General features: G+C 39.7%; 1 protein-coding gene across 3 annotated transcripts in view; it reads right to left on the reverse strand.

Moving 5' to 3' along the window:
* Positions 1-23,354, reverse strand: part of bcas3 (BCAS3 microtubule associated cell migration factor) — a 372,855-nt gene that overhangs the window by 321,385 nt on the left and 28,116 nt on the right. For all 3 annotated transcript variants that reach the window (XM_084350099.1, XM_084350098.1, XM_084350100.1), the window contains exons 8-12: positions 12,230-12,337; positions 12,049-12,125; positions 6,495-6,571; positions 5,764-5,847; positions 2,572-2,742 (exon numbers count right to left, since the gene is read on the reverse strand). In XM_084350099.1, the coding sequence (XP_084206225.1) occupies positions 2,572-2,742; positions 5,764-5,847; positions 6,495-6,571; positions 12,049-12,125; positions 12,230-12,337 (517 nt within the window). The remainder of the gene's footprint in view (positions 1-2,571; positions 2,743-5,763; positions 5,848-6,494; positions 6,572-12,048; positions 12,126-12,229; positions 12,338-23,354) is intronic.

Raw genomic sequence — 23,354 nt, forward strand, 5'->3', positions numbered from 1 at the left:
CATGACTGAAGTAAAAGTATGTTGCTGCCTGCTCCTCATTGGACCAAAAAAAGAACCCAAAACACACTTACCAACTTAAGTAGAAGTGTTGAGTTCAGATGGGGGGAGAGCCAATATAACAGTATGTGAGGAGAACACAAATGTTAATTTTAAGTCCAAACAACAAAATCGAAAGACAACATCGCGCTGCCTAGAACAGCAAAGCAGACCATGGAAATAAATGTACCAACATGGTCCAATTTCAAATGGCTTTGGATATGATCCTAATCCAAAAAGCTGAAAATACTTCAAACAAGTCATTAAAAAGCTGGACCTGGATATAACATCCCCAAGAAACAATATTGTTTTCAAAGCCAGCAGTCCTGCAAATGTACAACAAATACTATGATAAGGTAGCAGCTGCATTATCTTCTAGAGAAGGTTTTTCGTTGCTGCAAAAAATATTCAAATCAGTATCAGTGTTTTTAAATATCAACATGAATTTCATTTCAGCAATAACATGTTTTTAGGGCAATTTGGCCCAGCCCTACTGACAAGATTTTGAGAGAAAAAAAAACACAACAGAAAAAATATATATGGCTGGAAATTAACTTTTCACTGACCCAAACCCAAATCCGCCATAAAAACGGCTGAATTGAATGTTAAGACCTTATTTGACATATGGTGCACTCGCTCAGCCTTGAGCTTCATGTGAGGTTACAGACCAACAGCTGACTGTTTACAGAGCGTCTCTCCTACCAGGGCTGCTAAAACTGGGCTGTGGCTAAAAGCTTGGCTCTTAAAATATGCAGCAAATCAAAGTCACACCTTTCAGCGAGTTGTGCAGAGTGAGGTGAATGGACCTGAGTGTGTTCAAGCCACAGAAAAAAAGAGCCAACCTTGGAGATTTTTCTGTTCCCTCCTAAGCCGCAGAGGCCAAAGTAATGTTTACCTGGGCCACACATGACAAGCCCATAGAGGCAAGACGCCAAGAACAAATTGGTGCCAATTTAATCTTCGCTGTGTGTGTGTGTGTGTGTGTGTGTGTGTGTGTGTGTGTGTGTGTGTGTGTGTGTGTGTGTGTGTGCGCATGTATTAGCCTGGGGTTTGCGAACAAATTAAATGGGAATTCTGAAATAAGTTAATAGTTTGGGAATTGTGTAAAATGTATGACTTATTAATGTGAAATTTAAAAGAATAAATCAAATCAGATCAACTCAAATCAAATCAATGACTTGAGTTTGTTTTAAAAATATCATGGATAAATGAATACAAATATTTGAATGCCTGCTCTGGTTAAATTCATGTTCTCACAAATAAAAATGTATACCTTGTGCTTAAAAGTAGTCATGAATGTCTGACCTTGACTCGTGAGCGCTTGTGAATTCTGTTTTTCTAATGTTAAAAAAGTATGCAGCAGCAACACCAGGTGACACCCCTGCAATGAACAGACCTCATTAACACCTCATTTGGACTGCTGTAACTTATCAACTTACTGGCCTACATCTGGTTGACATTTATTGTCCTGTGTTTAATACTTGAATGGTGCTGCAAATATTTGCTTCCTTGAAGTCTTTTAAAAAGCTAAAAGTTGTTTTTATTTCTATTTCTATTCTAATTCTGCTTTACATCTTTCCTTGTCCTCATTGTATATTAATGTAAGGCCAAGCAAAAGTGAAAACACAACTGTTTGAGTTTTTAGATGAAACCTTTTTCTGTCAATTGATGCCGGGTTTGCAGCAGTTCCAACAAATGAAAGCAGATATTTGATCACATATCAGATTTAAAACAAAGAGTAAGGTCGTAAACTTAAAAAAAAAAAAAAAAAAAAGAATTTCATCTCTAAGACACCACTACAGATCATAACATTATTAAATGTGACAGTAGTGTAAAGTGTGTTTACATGTGCTCTGCAACGTGTTTTATTTCACTACAACAAGCACAAGTCTGCACTGCTGACATTATTTTTGCCAAGTAAGGAGAAAAAACAGAAAAACAATTCTGTTCTAATTTGATCCCTTAGTTCTACCCATAATACCCGGAATCAAGTATTATAGAACAGAGCCCTACCGAAATACAGTATATTGGTTAGCCAATATTATCGGACAATATTGGCCTATCACAGATAAATCGTATCAGTGTCTATGTTGTCCAATATATGCCCATATGATTGTTCATTCTAATTATAATGCAGAAAAGGGTCATTTATAATTATTAAATTCCCAGTGAAGTTATTGGTTCAGCGCACTAATTGCATTTCAGACTAGACTGCTTGTTAAAATGTAGAATATCCTGTCTTTATTACACGTTTTTTGTCCCAGGTGTTTGATAATCACATCTGAGCAATCATTACAAAAATGTGTTTATATTGGCTGATGTATCAGTATCGGAATTTTCTGGTCAAGATTACAGAAATTAATAAATAGTGTAGTTTGCACAAATTACTGAAAGTAATATAAATGTGTGTTTACTGCTCTCTTGCTTATAACACAGATATTATATGAATTGATACATAGCGTCTGACAGGGTTCTCAGTGTTTTTTCATCACTTTTCAATAACTTCCCATACTGAGGTATAAACACTTGACTTACCTGTCCTTCGCCAACACTGTGTGTGTCGATGATGGTGACCACACCGGGGTTGTGAGGGCTACGGCGGCTTGCACTGTGAGGTGTGCCCTCCTCATCCGGAGTGCCTGCCGGTAGGGTGCCTGCCAACTGGGTGACAACTTTACCCACCATCGTCAAGCCTGTCTTTAAAGTCTGGAAGAACAAAGAAATTATTTTATTGATTAACTAAGAAATGATTTTTCTTTTTACTTCACTTAGCTTGAAGTCTTTGAAGAAGAGCAGAAGAGCTGCAAAGTGCATGGGTGTATGTGCAATACCCTGTGTGTCTGTGTGTGTGTGTGTGTGTGTGTGCATGCACCATGTTCAATTGATGTCTGCTGATAACTTGTAGTGCTGATGACTTGTAGCACTGTAGCCACAGGGGACATCTGTGTGTGTGTGTGTGTGTGTGTGTGTGTGTGTGTGTGTGTGTGTGTGTGTGTGTGTATGTATGTGTGAGGCTCCTCTGTGTCCGCTTAAGGCCCAGCCAGGGTGTCTGGCTCAAACACACCTCTGTGGCTCGAGTGAGGGAAATGGATAGTGCTGCTTAAGTGGAGTCTATCTCACCTACTACACTGTCTTTGCCTAATGGAGTCCAATGCGTGTGACTGTGTGTCTGTGTGTGTGTAAGCGCCAAAGGGGCCCCGGAGAGCCTAATCAGGCATTCAGACTAGGCGGCCCTGTCAATACAGCGTGGCGCCTTGCGTTTGTTGGGTCTGAAGATCGCCCACTGTCTCTCTTTGCCACTTGGCCAGGCACACCAGCAGTGTCTGCTGCCTGTGCATGCGTGTGTACGCCTACATTTGTCTGAGTGTGTGTAAAATGCCAGAAGAGCCATCAATTATTAAGTGAGGCGTTTGGCTCCTAATTGATCAACACTAATGTGTTTTCTAATCACTGCAGTTGTGGAGTTCTTAGTGGTAGTCCAAACAGGGGCTATTGATTTGCTGGTGGGGAGGGGGTGTCTGGAGGCAGATCCTGTCTGATGGCAGACAAAAACACATGGACACTCACATACGCACAAGCACGCACACACACACACAGCTTTGGCCTGATGTCGCCATCTAAACAAATTATAACATCATTTAAGTGAAAGGTCTTTCTCCATCATGCACCCTGGAGTGACAGGCAACAGGATTGATGTGATAACAAAAACGTATCAGAAGAGAGCAAATCTAAAACAGTGAGTCCAACTGGGCAGAGCTGTTGCACTCTCTGTTTTTATCTTTCTTATAAACAAAAGCCATTACACTTTAATGCTACCCCCCTTTTTGTTTCCATGTCTCTGGACGTCAGCACTAAGAGCCAGTGTGTCGCGCCACAAGCCAGAAGGAGATACCTTGTCATTTATATTGAGATACATGGTCCTAAATGAGGAGAGGGAGGGCAAGCAGACTGCCTGTCTGCATATCAATACCCTTTGCCATTGTCCACCCCTTACCAAGACACTAACCTGCTAGCAACACAGTACTGTTTTGATCTATACCATCATTACCCTGCTGATGAGACTTCTCTCACACTCACTGTTTGCACTCATTAAGTAAAGAGGAAGGGATGCACTTGCTCTTTGTAAATCAATTATCCTTCCAACTGAATGGAGAAACAGACCAGAACCATATGAGGAGGAGGAGTTAGCAAGTTAGCAAGTGTTGGCAAGCAGCTAAATCAGACCAGGAATGAATTTCACCTGGTATCAAAGGGGCCTGTTGGCAGAAATCTTAGAGTCGCTCCCCTGTGTAGATGAGTGAAACAAGACCACTGGAGAGAAACCGATTACAGTGGGAAAAAACAGATAGGCAGGTTGATGAAGTGTCTCATAAGTTCGGCACCAGTCCGCTGGGCGGGCCAGGTGGATCTAGTGTCGGCACATTTACAGATGGCCTAGGCTGAGCTGGAAATACTGTAGTATGTGCTGCTTAATCTGTGCAAAGGCTTAAGACCAACCGAAGGACCCTTAGACAGATTATAGCCACAGTCTGAACATGTTCCTTTACACAATTAAATTCTTGAAGATGGAAAAAAATAGTTTAGAGTCACTGTGAGTGAGAGAGACGTGATTGAGTTCTAGTTACTATGAAAATAATAAAAAGTAGTGCTGGTTCATTTAGTTGCAAACTTTAGCAGAAACAAATTGTATCTTATTCATATTTAAGGCTGTGCTGCTTTCAATGTCAACATTTTCCCCAAATTTGTAGTTGCTCTGATATATAATAGGGCTGATATTTACCAAAATATGATAAATACCTATATTTTGAAATCTCCTCAAGGCACTTGAACTGGGGGACAAAATCAAATATCACCATATTTTTGATGAAACACCTCGATAGTGATATTGTGATTATTTTGGAGGGATGATTATTGGTACTTTGTCAAAAATATCAACACAATGACATTTTTGATAAATAATCATCAGTAATGTGGAAATAATGACTAAAAACCTTTAAAACCAGGAAAAGACAGCATTTATGTTGGTGATGATATAATGACATCCACAATCTAAGAACATATAAAGTCTCATATCACTATTAAAACTGTGGTGAAACACTGGTATGATGTCAATATGGTTTTCTGCAGGTCGTTTTCAGGTCTATTTTTGCTGAGAACTGCAGTAGAAATAGGCGAGACTCTGAATCTCTACATCACGTGACGCAGCAGCCTTGCTTGACACACCACGTGACAAACCCATCTCATGCATTCAGTGTGGTCGGTCTAACATGGATGCCGAAATGATAAGCGACACGAAACGCCATGCAGCAGCGCTGCACACACATCCAGTGAGTCCAGCCTGTAGGCCTGCTATAATGTTCTTTCACATGTGAATTTCAGTCAGGTCCATGTGCCTGCCCAATATAAATAATCTGTTACAGATTGGCCACTGTCAATGGAGGTAATTAAAAATAACATATGATGAACCTAAAAGTTTAAAGTGTTGTGAACAGTGTTTTGTAAGGACAAAACACTGGAGGCACATACGTTTGAATTCTACTTAAAAAAAATATATATCTTTTGGGGAAAAAAAGAAAAACTCAAAGCTCTGAGAAAAACACAGATAGATATGATTGTTTACAAGTCTGTGATGTCCAAGCATTATAATTATTCATTTACTGTAAAAAGCCCTAAATATATGAGAAAAGACAGAAAAACAGGTAAATGTCTGTATGTGTTGTCACTTACTTTGGCCGCATTAATCACTGTAGCTGTATAGGACTGTGCATTGTCACCGCAAGCTCCTCCGCGAGACTGGTGACATCTGATCAACTGCAAAAACACAAACATTTACAGATGCGAGACCTATAGTGAAAGCCAACAGAACATAGATATGAATTGAAAAAATGTGGAATAATTAATTGAGATTTTAGACATTCAAACGTCTCCCCTCTTCACTTTCTGGAGGACACTGGTTTTGCTTTCAAAGAAACATTACACAACCAAACAGCCGAGCCAAACTGATTTAATTTCAAATACACTATCACTTGAATGGCTCTCTCCAAGTATTACTGTTCAAAAACCTAGATTTTGTCATTTCTGGAAATGCTTGGCCAGTCACACAAACAGTGGCCCCATCTGTCAATTACTTGAGTAGGCCAGCACCAAAAAGCATTAAATGTATTGCTGAGTACACAATCGAACATTCTGTTTTTGTAAATACTTAACAATCCCATTAAACGGAAGAGAACAGAAAACTCCTGTGCATCTGTTGATTTTCAAAATGTTATCATCTCTTGTGGACTCTTCTTGGAATGAGTTGTTTATCCAGACAGATTAAAAAGGGAGGAAATAGATAAAATGCATTTTTTGGATTGTAAATATGTCGCTTTTCTGATAAGCCATTTCATAGATGAGTGTGTGTTTGTGTGTGTGTGTGTGTGTGTGTGTGTGTGTGTGTGTGTGTGTGTGTGAACTACCTTGTTCTCAGCATACGCCAGCCAGCGACTTCCCAAAGCTATTGGATTGAGGCTGGGGCCGGGACAGGGGTAACAGCCTGAATAGACAAAAAGATTGTCATACTAAAAGGGACAACAACAATAATTAAAATAGATATAAACATTTATACACATTCTGGTAGGATAAAAAAAAAGACTAGAAAAGGGGGGCCTATGCAGGGATTTTCGTTAGCCTCCTCTCTGAAGAGTGTCTGTAACCATCTTAAACCATTAATGTGTTTGTGGGGAGTCTCTTGTTTGGGAGGATAAATGGGAGTCTAATTAGGGTGACGTGTCTGTATGCGTGTGTGTGTGTACACTATGACCTAATGGAGACTGTGGTACCCAATAAATTGAAGATGGCTCCTCTGCTTTTTCGACCAACACAATAATCCCTGCGAGGACGGACACACATGCACACATTTACACGCAAACACAACCAGTGTGCTGCCAGCAGAAATGAAAATAGCAACCAATAATCCTAAATGACAGATAAATGTCTTGGACATTATAAGAACATTTTTTTCTCTTCCCACTCAAACAGATGTGTAAGTAAATAAAAACATGGAGTGCTATGACTAACACCAAAACTGAGCTCCAGCAACAGGGGCTGTTGTTATCACTGTTGCTGCAGGACAGAATCAACCAAAACAGGCAAACATGTGCTCGTAAACAGACTGGAGAAATAATGGATATTGTCATAAATATCATTAAATGCAAGCCGATTCAGACAGTGACAGTATGCATACGCATATGGGCAACAAGATGTTGCTCCAATAATGATCAAACCCACTGTATTCAAGAATACAAGCCTTTGTCTCACACACACATATGCACTGAGCTAATGTGAGTGTGTGGAGGTGTGGGGTGAATGGCTTGCTGACGATAATTTAGTGCTCAGGGAGCAGATGAGGTGGAGACAGTAATTCCGTGCACTGTGTTTGGGATGGGGTAGACGGGGGAAAATAGGGGGGTTGAGGTAAGCCACAAGGGCTGCTGGTAACGCCAGAGAAGCCTTTTGTGCCTCTCCAAGTCCGAAGGGAGCCCAGGCAGTGAGATAACATGTGTTTGACATCCTGGGCGGAGAGCATAAAGCTGAGCAGGGAGAGGAATGAGACATGATAGGTGGAATCAAAGGAACAGAAAGCAGGGTTTAGGCTTTACCCAGAAAAACCTTGGCTAGCGTTGTAATAGCTAGTAGTACTCATAGTATGATATTCCATATTTTACTCTTCCATTTTTTTAAATGCACTAAAAGTTTCCTAAAGTTAGCAACAAATAGTCTTCTCAAATAGTCATCTGAAAACCAAGGTCCTACAACAAAAAATGCAAGTCCTGTGAGGTTGTTTTTCCTACAACTGTACTGGACTGGCACTCCACCAAGCCAATGTTTCTCACAAGGCCAACAAAAACCTTATTTTCAGCCAGGCTACACTTGGAACACATAAAAAACAGCCATGTAGCTCTAGCACGACTATGCCAACATTAAAGGTGCTATTTGTAAGAAAAGTTGATTTTTGAGTCTCATTCCCAACTTGTCAACTAATGATGCTTTGAGATGTAGAACTGGTCGGCCACCATCCCAAAGCGTCAGTTTTTGACGAGTTGGGAGTGAGACTCAAAAATCTACTTTTCTTACAAATAGCACCTTTAAGGAGTAAAAATTCCCATATTGCTATATCAGCTGATAATTACACGTTTTGTGCAATGATCCCCTTAAATGTGGTTATCAAACACTCGTGACAAAGATTTGAAATAAGGAAGGAATGAGGAATGATGAAGGTAGCTGACAGTTTAACAATAAACTTTATTGTCTAAAATGACATCAGTGCACTGTAATAGTAAACTTCAATGGGAATTTAAGCAATACAAATTACCCAAGCATCCTTCTCTGCAATATAATCTTTAAAATATAAATTTTTCATATTGACAACATATATGCCAATACAGATATATTAGTGATAGGGAGGAGGAAGCTGGAGCACAACATGCAAAATCCACAGAGAAAGGCCCCAGTTGGTCTGGTCTTTATCAACCAAGGAGCCCTAGGGCCAGACATTGGAAATTGCTTTGCACAAGTACAGTGTCCAGAGAAGTCTATCAAGTCAAACCATATTATACACCTGTGTGAGTTACGAAGTGTTCTAAAAGCAAGAAGGTGTGATGGGAAAACTGGAGAATGTGAATGCCCTCATGAATAATGCCCTCATCAATAACATAAAAGCTGTAACTTGTTGCTCTTAGATTATCAAGCTATGAGTTGAAGTAGGAGAAACTGAACCTGATGGTATACAAGTGATCCAATTTAGGGAGAGACCTTAACGTGTAAAACAGAAGAGCCTAAAATAATTGAGCTCTGGATACCAAGCATGATCAAGAAGTGACAATTACCACCCTGCCCCAGCCTTTAGTCTGTTCCCTTTCCCATCATCTGCAGCCACAGCCAGGTCCTGCCTCTGGTGGTATGTCTCAAAGTTAAAAAAGTCCCGTCACTAAAAATATTTACATTTTGTGAGACATGAAATGTGTGTGAGAATTTTAGCGTGTAAAAGGTGTATGAAATGTGGATTTGTTGAATAATTAATAGAGACAGAATAAGAGCCCTTTATCTATATATTCTTGCTGGAGGACCCAAGATACTTGCTGCTAAGTTGAGAATTTTTTACTTGACATTAAAAAGTAGGGGTGTGACAATTTCCATCAATATTATTTTTTTATTTTGGATCACTGAAAACAAACACAGGACTGGCGATTTTCTTTCTCACCACTCCCACCTAATTGTGAGCATCTAGAGGGGAAAAAAAACAACTTTACTTCACTTTATGGATGACACAGCTAGCTTACTGGTGACCTGCAGCTGCAAGTCCAAAAACGTATTCTATGTGCAGAAACACTATCAACTGACTGGTACCAGAGGTAACTTAGTCTGTGTCGGAGATGTTGGTTTTTTTTCTCTTTTTCAGAGATCCTTTATTGATTTGTTTGGGAAGAGGGTTTACTAGGGATAGATTTGAGAAACTGAACTTTGTTTGAATATACATTACAGGGATAGTACATTATTACCATTTAAATGTCAGTAAAATCATGTCATGGGATGGTACTGAAAATATAATCTTTTTGGACAATGTCTTCCTTCTGGACAATGCCATGTATGAATACAAAGAAAACACAAATACTGTTAATGTAAGACAAAGACATAGACAACTGTCATGGCTGCTTTACTGTTGTGTGTTACATGATGCATTTCAAGTTTTTATTTCATATTTCTTTCCACAGCTTGCTGAATTAATTTTGTGACGTGAACAACAAAACATTGATGACATGGCATCAGCGAGGTTGTGAAGAACAGAGGATAATGTTAAAGTTTTCAGGGAGGAGGCAAGCTAATGCTAGCTAACTCAACATCACCTGTCAATCAGTGAATGCAGCAAGGCTGCCATCTCAAACATGATTTGTTGTTTTAGGTTATATGAGTGAACTCAGCCAGTTAATTCACAAAGCACTCACTGTGGTCTGCTTTGGTTTTGAGTTGAATTTTGTAGTCAGTTTGTAGATTTTTATGCAGTTTTTATTTTCCTCTGAGAGGAAAACACCCAGTTATAACCAAAAACGTATTAAATGCGCTGGTTAGCCTTTGGATGGCAGTATACATCACTTCATCTGTATCCCCTCAGCATCTGCATTTTTGACTGTATTAAAAGTCATACTTTTGGGATTACTAAAAGCCCTGGTATAACATTAATACCTTGGTCCTGGCCAAGCCTAGAAGGTATTACACCATGACCACTGTGAGACATTTGACTCAGAAACTTGACAAGGCTGTGGAATCACAATAAGTCCCACCACAGCACACACCACTTGAAGGCAAAGCACGAACATAAACATGGGACGAGCCTTAAGTGCTCATAAAAACATGACCTGTCCACCATCACATCCCTGGAGAAAAAATGGACATACAATAGTAGAATGGCTCAATCAAAGCAGAGCTGCACACATTACAGGACCCTCTGTTTACTGCTTTTATGGCCCAAACAGACCAAACAACGTTATGAAGAAGAGGCCCCTGCATTCAGAAACGATTAATAACTATTGAGCATGTTTGGTTTCCTGTGGCCCAGACACTGATAGGGAAGGCAGGCAGACAAAGAGGAGACGCATTAAAGCCAGCCAGTAAGGTCAGTTTACTCCAGTCAATGACTTAAGTGGACAGCAATGGCCATGTAAGACAGTCTGGCCTTTCTTTCACAGCCTCCTTGAGCAGACATGGCAGGTACAGCCAGGAGGATGCAAGAGCTGTGTTGTAAACAATTTTCCTGTGTTGAGCTTCAAATGGAGGGCCTCACATCATGTTCTGATAAAAATCAGTTTAGTCACAATGCAAAGCTTGAGAGATCTGCACTGCAGCCGGCCTTGGTAGCTGGTTGCATTATTATCAATGATCTGCTTTGTGTTCATGTGGCTTGTGCGATGCCAATGTGAGAGAGTAACTCATCATGTTTGGCAATTTTATTGGTGAATTGGGGTTTGGTATTTTGAAGTATTTTGACTAGTGGTCTCAGACTTTTATGACCCAAATGTGTGTTTCCTTTGGCAATAAACGTAATGACTACATAAAATCTCCCTTCTTGTGATCTGACAAAAAATTGATCTTGTGCAACTTAACAAAACGTGCTTCCTTTTCCAGCAGGTCAGAAAAACAGAGGTTAAAGCCCCCCTCCAGTGTATTTTGATATTTGTACGATATTTCATATTTTTCTGAGTGTTTTCCTGGCAATGTTGATGAGCCAAACTGTGTGCCAAATATTTTTGGACAAATAGTGCTCAAAGTCTCTAGATTTAAGCTGTTGCCGATATGGAATAATAACGTATGATTATATTATCATCTGGGAGTTATACGTCATCCACCAATAGAGGTTATAAATGTTACAACGTGTAAGTGGCTGAGCAAGAGAAGGAGAAATAGCTACAGTGACTAAGTTCAGAGAAGACAGGTATTGGTGACCGGGGCAGATGGGAAAATAGCAGAGAAGTTGTCTAGTAGCAGTAAATGTACAGTACAGGTTACAGTTTGACCACAAATAAAATCTGCAGCTCATTAATACACAAGAACTTTTGTTTGAGTGACAGCTATCACTATCCCTGCTAATAATAATGCTATTGCTTGTCCATGCTAATGTCGATGCTATCACTAATCTATGATAGTGATGCTGATCTTGCTAGAACAACAGTCTGGTCACGATGGTAATAACTACGTATGACTATTAACGACACCCCCTATTCTCTGTTTGAGAGAAAATGTTGACCGTTAGACAAAAAGAGACACTGACTGGAGGGGGGCTTTAAATACCCTCCAAAAGATCAAAAAGCCACTGACAATAGGTTCACAGACACAAAAGAAACTCCTCAAAAATAAGGTGTTATACTCCAACGTATTTTTCTTGATTTTTAACTACCTGTGATTGCCGGAAATATTTCTATATAGTAGAATAGAAAAACAAACAAGTCAGTTAAAATGCATGTGTTTAATTTTTCTTACTTGTAACAAAGAACTTCTTGGTGAAGGTACAGCTGTCAAATGCTGCAATCTTCTCCTGTAGGCTCACAGCAAGAATGCTTGAAGAGGGAGAAAAAAGTACATTAATAGAATCAAAATAAACTGCAGTGTATCATAAAACACAAGACTTTCTTTTTGTCATCAGTTGGTCCAGTAGACATACTGTTTGTTGCAGTGGAGATCATAAATGGGTGTCTTGAACTGAATTGATTTGACCATTTCCCCAGTCCGTAGAGAATACAGGTCAGCACAGCAGTAGGGAGGGCTCGTCCTGAAAAGAAATGCATATAGTCAGTCTGTGAAAACTTTATGCAATCCTTCAGTAGCTGCTGATAAACTTCAGGGCAGGATACCGTTGTGATGAATGAGAACTTCTGACAATTCTTATTGACGCAAAGCAGACACAATTCTCAGACTCAGAAACTATCAAAGAGTATTCAGAAAGTCAGTGAAAGTTCCAGAGGACTAATTGTTATTCAAAGAAAAGACGGCCTTTCTCAGCGTCAAATCATGGCTAGACTAAACTTTTCTAAGGGGGCAGTGCATGGTACTCGAAATTGCTTTGTAGAGACTGGATAAGTTGTATCCAAAGCATGATCATGTGAACTCAAAGTGACCACATCATCAGAAGATCAATACATCAGGCTTAATTCTCCAAGAGATAGAAAAGCAACTTCATCACAGATACAGAACTTGCTAAATAAACAGTACAAGACCAAATAAGCAAAAGTACTGTCAAAAAAAGGCTGCCTTGTAGTGGTCTCAGAAGACAAGTAGCAGATGCTTAAGCACTTCTCAGGAGGGGAAACAATGCCAAACACTTGAGGTGGGCTAAGAAATACCAGTGTTTGCCTACTCTGAAGTTAGACACCTGCACAGACTTGATTCCAGCCTGGCCAAGGAGAAGTACCACTCCATTCTTCATGCATGCATACTTGAAGACTAAAGAAGACCAAGAAGTCCTGACTTTCCTCCACAGTCACCTGAACTTAACCCCGCTGAACATTTATGGAGGCCCTTGAAGACTGAGAAAGCCATGCATTCTGTGACATGTCTGTGTCCATGTCAGCTCAAGTGCATGTGGTTATTGAAACAAAAGGTGGGACATAACAAATACTGAGACATTCTGAAATTCATGTCCATGAATTAAGTGGAAATTATCATTTGTAATGATAATAATAGTATTATACGTATACGAAAAGCAGATATTTTAGAAGACAAATTATGTGGAAATTGTTGCACTAAGAATAAAAAAAAAAAGGCCAGTTATTTCAACAATCTGGTTAAATTGCATTTGCACCTGTCCTGTTTCCAACTTATTTTCAAGACAACTCGAACATTTCTGTCCTCATTGCCAACATTAGGATGAATGCAGCCCACTCATAAGATTATTTCAATAATTTTCTCACCATTTTGAAAGATTTAGCAGTCAGCACAATACAGTGGTAAGTACTTGATGGTGACAAAACAAACTTATGCACATCCCAGACAACCAGAGGGAGTCTTTTGTGAAAATTTAGGAAGTGAACATCAGAAATGAACTGCCTGGCAGTGAATTGCACATCAGGCCACATATTGCTCTAACTACCTCTACACTGTTTCTTTCAAATAGTATTTGTTTCCAGCATGTCCCACTGGCCTACCCCTTCCCAGGGTCCACATAATGGCAGGGAGTGGAATGAAGGGCAAAAGGGGAAACGTTTTGTCATGCAGCACATTTACAAGAAGCCCTTCCATCAACACAACAAAGAAGAGAGTTACATGAGGGAGCCTATCCAACAGCAGGCAGCGGCTGCTGGTAAAGGAAAATTTAGACATAAATCTTAATCAAGCAAGACCCCACCACCACCACCAGCCGTCCCCTGTGCCCCTTCCCTCTCTCTGCGAGCAAAACCTCTACCGCTCCTCTACTCTCTGTCACCCTTGGCGAGGCCTGTGGTGCCGCGTTGGCGGAGGATGCAGGGGTGAAATGTGGTGTTAGTTTTGTTTCTTGAGCCATCGGACTAAGTGCTTTCAACAGTCTATTTAGTCTGCTTGTGCATACTGAGTGCAGTTACATGCTTCATCAGTCTCAACATGGACAGTATTTGGCTAGATCTTAAAGTTGCAAGGGAAGTCAAAGTAAGCTCAATTATGGCTGTAAAGATTAAAATTCGAAATTACTATAATGGAAGTTAAGCTTTAATAAAGCTACATCAGAACAAAAGAAGCCAGTGCAAGTCATGATAAGCAAAAAACAGTCAACAGTTATTGCCAAGTCATCGAGGGAAATCTAGACATTATTTAAGTGACTAACTCATAAATGGAAGAATTTCATCCATTACAAGACACAGATGACCTCAACCATGTTGAATATTCCTACAGCCCACCATGTTCCACTGACCAATTCTACTGTGTCAAGGTCTGTCTGCAATCCCAATCATTACTGTTGCTCCTTTTCTTCTTTATGATGGAAAGAGATCTGCTTCTCCCATTTAAAACTCTGGCACACAAGCACACACTGGGTTATGTACCGAAGGCAAACAGTAGAGAAAAGCTGCCATTTCTTATATATATTAGAGTGTAAAAGAGCAGCAAAGACATCTTAAACTGACTACAAAAATGCTGAGATCTTTAAGCACTTACAAATACATTAAGGAAAGGGAAAAGGTGTGATACTTCTGGTACAGTGTGCTTTTAACAGCATTAATGAGTCACAGCCACAGTCACAGTTTTATTTGCTTATATGCTCTCTGTCAGATGAGCCTAACAGTGTTCATTCCAAACGTACAGTACATATTTACTCTTAATGCAATTCACAATGTGGCTTAATGTGACATAAATAATATCAACATTAAGGAATGAACATTTTACGTGGAATATACACTTGCAGTTGGCTGGCCAATGCACTTTGTTACAGAATGGCGTTGTATTGAGTCATGGCAAAATCCGATGCCAGGATCAGTTTTCTGCTGAACAATTGTTTTGGGCTTTTTTTCCCCAAATGCCTCTGCAACAACACCCACCACCCCACTGCACCAATGCAGGAGACTCACTGGAAAGAACAAGGAGGTTGCATTTTTGACACATTGCTTTTGTCAGTCTGAACGCAGCGTAAGTGTTCCAATGGGGGAGGTTCTTAATGGGCCTGATGATAGAGTAACCAGCCTGTCTTTACAGCTTTTTCTTCTCCTTCCTTCCACCCCTCACCTCTCAAACCCTTGTTTCCATGGTGTCTTGATGTGGACTGGTGTATTTGTGCAGTGTTTGCTGTGCCTTACAAGTATCAAGTTTTTCTTTCAATATGACAGCAAATGCCAAACAATGTAACTTTCTACAGACTTGTGCGTGTGTAAGTTGTTCTGTATGTACTTGCACTAGCTAACGAAGAGCCAAAGTCTGAAGAATCAGTTTGAATATTCTAAGAGAGTGAGACTGAGAAGTTAGTTTGAGTGACATATTCTTCAGTACAACATGAAGAATATAAATAATAGGGTTAGGGTTAAAGACCATGGACGAGGCTCAACGTTTTTTTATTGGACCTATTTCTCTGCATTTTTGTTGAAAAATGTATAAAAAAACAAATGTATATCATGCAGGGTTAAGGTGGCTCCTCCTCCTTTGTTTAGTGGTTAGACTAACACATTTAAGGGCTTCAATTTCTGTAGAACAATGGTCATTATGTTAAATCAAATGTCAATGAAATGGATAAAAAGACATATCAACAAAAGTACTATTAATTCTCCTCTCTCCTGAAATAGGTCTGTAATAAGGGCCATATTAGGCTAAAAATATGGCCCAACTGAAAAATCGATCGACCTCTACAAAAAGCCCACTGATCCTGCTAACATCTGGCTTCTGACTTCAATGTAAATGTGTATAATCTACATATTCTCCTGTATCAAATGACTGCAATAGTCATGGGTCTTTATCGTCTCTGGTTTTGATCAGCTGTGATGAAAACACAATACAGGGTGAACATGTTTTTGTTTTTTTTGCCTTGTCAGGCACAGTTCTATGACGTGTATTGACTTTTGGCCACTTGCTTGTTAATACCTTTCCAGCCATCTCTCTTCAAGCAGTTTGGCGCTAAATTTGAAAGAGACTGAAACAAAAGATATTAAAAGTAACTGTTGCTAGTGGCTTCTGTGCTCGTAAGCTGTCTGATTGGTACAACAAATGTGCAACTCTCAACAGAGTCCAGAAAGAACAGGGGTTGTCTAACTCCTAAGATCCAGAAAAATGATGTGTCTTTTTCTTGGAAATGCATTAATTAAGACTTTTTAAAACAAATGATCTGTATGTCAACTCATGAGGTATGATCTGCTGCTTTCTACAGTTTCCTGTTTTTCCAATGCATTCTTGACAACGTACATGACACAAAAGTCAAACAAAAAGAACGGTATGCTCATCAGGTTTACCTGCTTTTACAATACCCACATACACTCACTAATTTTGTTGTAATCGTGGTATAAGCTTCCTGTTTACACCGGCACAATCAAGCCCAGTGTAGGTGAATCATAGGTGACATCACTTCCGATAAGGTGCTCGTCTGGATCGAGATAATTTTTTGTTTTAAAATGCCAATTTTAAATGAAAACAGAAAAGGCTTGTCACAAAATGTTACATTGGTAATCCTTCTATGTAGTTCCACGTAGCGTTTACAGCCAGTCATAATGAACCTTTATTCTCCACCTACAATAATCTGGTTTCAACACTATCCTATGGAACACTGTCTGTGAATTATGTGCATATTTGTCAAGAATCTGCTATAGTCTTGAGTTGATGCAGGACCGTGAGTCTGAGCTGCAGCTGACACCGTGGGCACAAACAGGATTCCATCACCCAGCACGGCTGACACACACACAATTAGTTAACATCAGAGGCGGTACTTTGACACACAATTATTTTTTCTTACCACAGACAAAGGCAGGAACACACACCCAGAGATGCAAGGTAAAATAACCGCTGCAACAATACCCAACAACCATCTTGATGACTGATACATGAGCTAAACATGCTGGGAGTGTGTGTGTCACATGTATACACATTTGCACACACATACAGACATTTAAAAGCAGAGATACAAACTAATGTGGCTATTGTATGTTTCCCCAGCCAGTGGCTGGACAGCAACGCCATGTGAGCCCTCAGATCTCTTAGCCCAGGCCTGGAATTAAAACACTGTTCCAAGACTGCACATGTATTTTGTGTGCGTGTGTGTGCGTGTGCGTGCACGTGAATATGAGACACTGCTTGGATGTTAGTGCAAGTGTGTTCCCCCCTCCAGAACCAGTGAATGCTTACTGGAGAAGATAAAAGAGGTGCCACAGAAGTTTGAGCAATCCCTAATTCATTTTTCCATCCGATGGTCCAGAACATCTCTGTCGACATTTCAAAACCCCTTAAACCATCACAAATCAAGAATACAGGCATTAAGATTAATACAAAAATTTTACCTGACGATAATTTACTTTCAGGCGGCTGCATCATCGATTTCAGCATTATCAGAGACCAATCAATCCAATTCAAAGCTCTATCCCGAAAAATGGGCCCCTGGAATTGATTCAAAGGGACAATGATAACCCGCTATTATAGAATCAAAATGGCACAGGGTTCAATTGTTTTGCTTTTGCAGTATTTTAACAAATGACCCAGTTCTAATGGAGGCAATGCAGGGGCAGATGTAATGAGATTTCCTGATGCTGGGGACATTGGGGCGTAGGTTGAAAGCAAGACTAAATCACAATTATCATTATGGATCATGGCGGGATGTCAGTCCTTGCACATGTTAAGGTGACGCCGAGCACCATTCCCCAGCTCAGTAACAGGCCTATTATGATGGCCCTATTAGATCAATGTGTCAATTACTATTACTCAAACTGGCCCTTGGGTCTGAAAGGAAACAAAATGAGGGAGATGGAGAAAAGGACGCTTGGCTCATTTACTTGCTTTGATACGACAAGATGCTACTTCAGAAATTAAGAAGAAAATGGAGCGGCCCTGCCAGATAGGGACACACAAAATTCAAGCTGATAATAAAACATCTTCTTTGGCCCAAATTTCTAACCTATAGCATCGGTATTTGATTGTCTGGGAACTAGAATCAACAATCAACTATGTTTCTCTCTACCTTTAATTATTGGTCAGATTCTCAGTCTTTTTTGCTTATTCATTGATATTCTCTGATTTAAATAATATTTTTTCTGAATTTTCCTGACTACCTTTGCCAAGGAGATTATGTTTTCACCCATGTCAGTAGGCTTATACAAAAACTATCGAATGGATTTCCACAAAACTAGGATGGAGGATGGGTCTTGGGCCAGAGTAGACCCGATAATGTTTGGTGTATAATCTGGTTAAAAGAACAGATCCAGGATTTCTTTCTTTAACATTGTGAGATAGGGGTCTTTTCAACACATTTATTAATTTCTCAAGGAATAATGCATGAAAAAAAAACAGGCATTATTAGGTGGCTGGTTTCTAAGAGTTAGTACAATTTGATGCGGATCTTAGATCTGGTGAGTTTGAATTATGGTTGAGTATTATGGATGTTTGAGTGATACAGGGCTATCAAGTTGGATTTTGGATAAGACTGACTGAATTAAAGGTGACTGTTGGACCTTGGCCGAGGCATGTACTCTACTGAGTACCATTTTAGTCTCTACTTTGTTTGGTCCAAGTTCTTGTGTGGCTGAATTCTATAAAGAAAATAATTAATTAATTTGAAAACAACTTTTGATTAACAAACCCGAGACGAAGCAAGGCTACCAGGTCAGCAAGGCTTTACTCAGGCACAGATATTCTTTGTGCTAAATGACAACATCAGCGTGCTATCATCCTCTCAGTGACACTGTTCACATCCATATGTTTACCATGTTTACATTCTTAGTTTGCCATGTCAGCATTTGCTAAATGACACTAAACATTTACAGGTCTATTTTTACAGAGAACCGCTTGTGTGTCGGTGTAAAAATAGGCAAGACTCTGAATCTCTAGATGACACCCCAGTGCAGCCTCGCTTGTCACACGCGTGAGCTGCATTGCCCCAATCTATTAACATGGACGCCGAAATGAAAAGCAAGATGTTCCAGCATGAACGTACACGCACTGCTCACGCAGCCAGTGTGTCCAGCCTGTAAGTCGTTGGCATACTTTCTTACATACGTAAGCATCTGGCAAAAAGATTTGAAGATATGTTACTAGATACAAGGAAGTTTTTACCTGCTGGTGATGGTATATGAAAAGTCAGGGGATGAACAAAGGTTATTGAAATTTATCCTCTACGCACCATGAATGTCTGTACTAAATTTCATGGTAATGAATTTATAGTAATAGTTGTTGAGGCATTTAAGTCGGGATTGACATCATTCATGTCTGTATAAAATGAATGGCAATTAATTTAATGTTTAGTGGAATTACCAACTTCTCGCCCCGCTGGTGTTGCTGAAAAAGGTTGTGTAGAAAAGCACTGTATCACTCACCTTTAGATATCATCTTATTGTTTCCAGTATCCATAGATTTTAAACATCATCAAGCCTGCTCTAAGGACATCTTTCTTTAAGTGGTGATGAAGAACACAAAAAGAGAAAATGATCAGATTTGACTGTAGTGACGGTCTCAACAGTCCAAAATTGCTATGGTATACAGCAACCAGAGGGCACACCTGATGAATCCATCTCCCTTTGGACTGGACCTACAGAAATCTCGAGCAGCTTGGGTCATTTTTCTCTCCTACTGCTCTGCCACTGTGCGGCACTGTACCAGATTTGGAAAACCTCTTAACAACACAGTGTTTAATGGGACTTTTACAACCATGTGTGAGTCTTACTTTTAGATATGCAACTGTTTACAATGGTCATTACACACCATTATGAATGGCGCGTGTCTTATTATTGTGCCATTATCATCAATCCAGTTTGTGGACTTCGTCTTTGATGAAACATGTTGACATCTGTTATTTTAATTTTCACATCAATGCTGCGCTTATTCCATGAGCACTTTCCCTCTGGCTGAGAAAATCTGCACACATCTTTTTATGAACGTGAACTAAACCAGGGGATCAAAACCACAAGATTTCATGTGGCTGTGGAAAGCATAGATGGAAGCCTGAGGAGGAATTAAAAAGCAGGCAAATAAATTCATTTACAAGGAAGGGACGTCACCACATTTCCGACAGTGAACAGTTTTATGAGCTCCCCAAATACGAACGACAATTACATGCTGTGGAAATGCTAAACAAATACAACCTCGGTTTGGGAAGTCAAGGCTGGCTCTGCTGAAAGAGAGAACTCAAATGCTCCAACTGTTGAACTTTTGAAGAAAAGCATTTCCACTGGGGTTCAACTGATAGGGCCTATTGAATACCGAAACCAGAAATTTAGGATCAACATTGCTAATGTGCAATATTTTATGCAAACATCCAACAAGTACTCAAAGTTCTCTCCAGAATTGTGTTCTCAGCAGGATAGGAAAGCCTCTGAAAAAGCTTTTAGACAATGTGACACAAACTCTTCACTGCTACAAGAAAGGCAAGTAGTTGTCATGGTATTATTGTATTAAAATTTGATATACTCTTAGCACTTTAAGGACCTTTCATACATGTGTGTAAAGACATTAAATATCTGCAACTACAATTAACTACAATGAAAACTGGAAAATTAAAACTGCACTGCAACATTTTTTCCTTTCTCCCCACTGTTGTTTGTTTTGCTTTTAACTCCCACTCCTTCCATTCTCAGCTCTAACCCAGCCCCCCAATACTCAACAAATGCCGGCCACATCAGAGCCTGCTGGGGGCCTGGAGGGAGCCACAGTGATTCCAGCAAGCTGCAGGCATTAGTAGGAAAGTAATTAGGGTAAAAAGTTCAACCACAGCTCCATGTCTGCAGAGCTGCCAGAAATACATTTCCTTCCCTGTTTAATACTGCACATGCAGTATAATGGCCAGCATTTTGGGAACACACTGCCCTGTATGTGTGTGTGTGAGGAGGGAAAGCATTGCATTGTATAAAATAAAACCGCAAACAAAACCAAATAATACTCTACAGGCTACAAAAAAAAGGCAAGGCAATAGTAAACAAAATGCCAAACTTTAAAAACCACCGAATGACAAATAGTGTAACAATAAAAAGAAATTCAACATGTGAATTTATGTATATGCAGTCCATAAATACAGCTTATTCCATCTTCCTCCGACAGCAGTGAAGTGGACATTAATATTCATTACCAAAACCATAGCTTGCATTAGATCCAATTTTAGCCATTTTAGCCTCGTGTGCCAATGTTCTGTCTGAGTTAAGTGGAAGCACTTGACACAAGAAACATCTGGTCATGCAGGAGTTCTTTCTTCTGCTGTGACATCTTAAAGCTGTATCTAGACATGTGATGAGTTAATTTTTTATCTGCTTGTGCATGGATATGAGCTGGAGGACAGCTTTCAGGAGGGTACAACATTTATGTGTTACAATGCAGATGACTTAAGAATTATTTTATCAGGTGCTAACAATTCTGGCTCTGAAAAATCACTTTACAGCCTTTACTAACAGTGCCTCCACGATACTTCTGTATCGTGGAGGCACTGTTACTAACCCCACCCCCTAAACCCACCTTTTTCCTCCGCCAGGGCTAAAGACAAACAGTGTCCCTTGTCTCTACAGCATTGTGTCAGTGCTGGTTACCATCAATGGGTGGCTACTCTGTGTGAGAAGCCACACAGAGGTAAATATAGACAAGGGTAAAGGTTAATTTATTCGTCATTTTACAACACCATGGTTGTAAAACGAAACTGAGTTTATTCCCTTCATGCTGCATAACAGGGGGGAAAAAAAGCTATTTTATACAATGCAGTGTGGAGGATGACTTGAGGAGTCTCACAGCATCAGGAAAGAAGCTGCTCTGTAGTCTTGTGGTATGGTAACAGATACTTGGACAGATACAGATATCATGGAATATACAGCTACTGTATGCTACCAGCTCTGTGAAGCTGTACTTAGGCAAATTGTCTGCAGGCTATGCTGACATTTACAAAGTTAGTGCTCACCATGTGCAGGGATGGGTACTTAAACCCTGTATTAAACTCCCCCAGGGGTTAAATTATTAAACACCGTAGCATTAAAAAGCTCCAACGTTTACAGTTCTTTCACCAGTATTTTTTTCGTTTTGGTTTATTTAATTAAGGGGCAATAAAACCTTTGTGAGGAAAATGGCAGTACTTTTGTTTTACCCCTGCTCAACCAGCATAAACATTTAGTTATGTAGAAAGAGATATTTTAATCTGCATTCTCGCATCCACCACTGCTATGTTTTACACAAACATAGCGTGCTAGCTTGGCTAATAGCAAATACATAGAGAGAAGCTACTGTTATGTTAAAATGAAAGCTGTCTTTATGTACTGTTTAGCTTAGTTTGTCATGTGGCTGTATCTTAAACTTTGCTACTAGTGGAAACAAACCAGCCCCTCCTTCCTCTACCAGCATTATCAGTGATTCACCTGAGCTGGGAGAGGAAGACTGATACTGATCGATGTCTGTGTTCTTCAGTCTTAATAGACGTCACTTAGTATTTTTGATGTCAGGAATATTATTTTATGGACAGTTTAGGTTTGTTTTCACTGAGATAGCACTGAGTTTATAGTGAGTGTGTTGTGTAACTATGACTGTTGCTGCTCTAGAAACAAAGTTTTATATGAAACATCCAATCCCAGTTCTAAAACTATTCTTTTGTTTTACAATAATATATTTTCTTAAAAAGCAATTATCTCAAAATTAAAAAGATAGTAATAAGAATACCAATAAAGAATGGAACCGATAAGAAATATCATTAAGAGTGGAAGCATCGATAAAATTCTAACGATACCCATCCCTAATCATGTGCATATCTTATTTTAGCATTTGCTAATTCGCACTAAACACAAAGTACAGAGGCTGATGGGAATGCTATTAGTTTTGCCTTTTTTCAGCCATAAACCAAAGTATTGCACAAATTACAATTTTGATCTGACGATGGCACTAGAAAAGTCAGAGAAATACACTGCTTAAAAAAATGAAGGGAACACTTTAATCACACATCAGATCTTGATGAACAAATCATTCAAGTGAAAAATCTTTATGGTTGTACACTGTATAATTTCTTGAGAACAAAATGACGTATTTGGGCATGCTCCTGTTGACTTGGCGGATCATTTTCAGGGGGATCTCCTCCCAGACCTGGATCAGGGCATCAGTCAGCTCCTGGACAGTCTGTGGCGGTACTTGGCGGCGTAGGATGCACTGATACATGACGTTGCAACACTGGCCACATGAGGCCG

This window comes from Pagrus pagrus (assembly GCF_965226575.1).
Source record: "Pagrus pagrus genome assembly, chromosome: 4".
NCBI lineage: Eukaryota > Metazoa > Chordata > Actinopteri > Spariformes > Sparidae > Pagrus > Pagrus pagrus.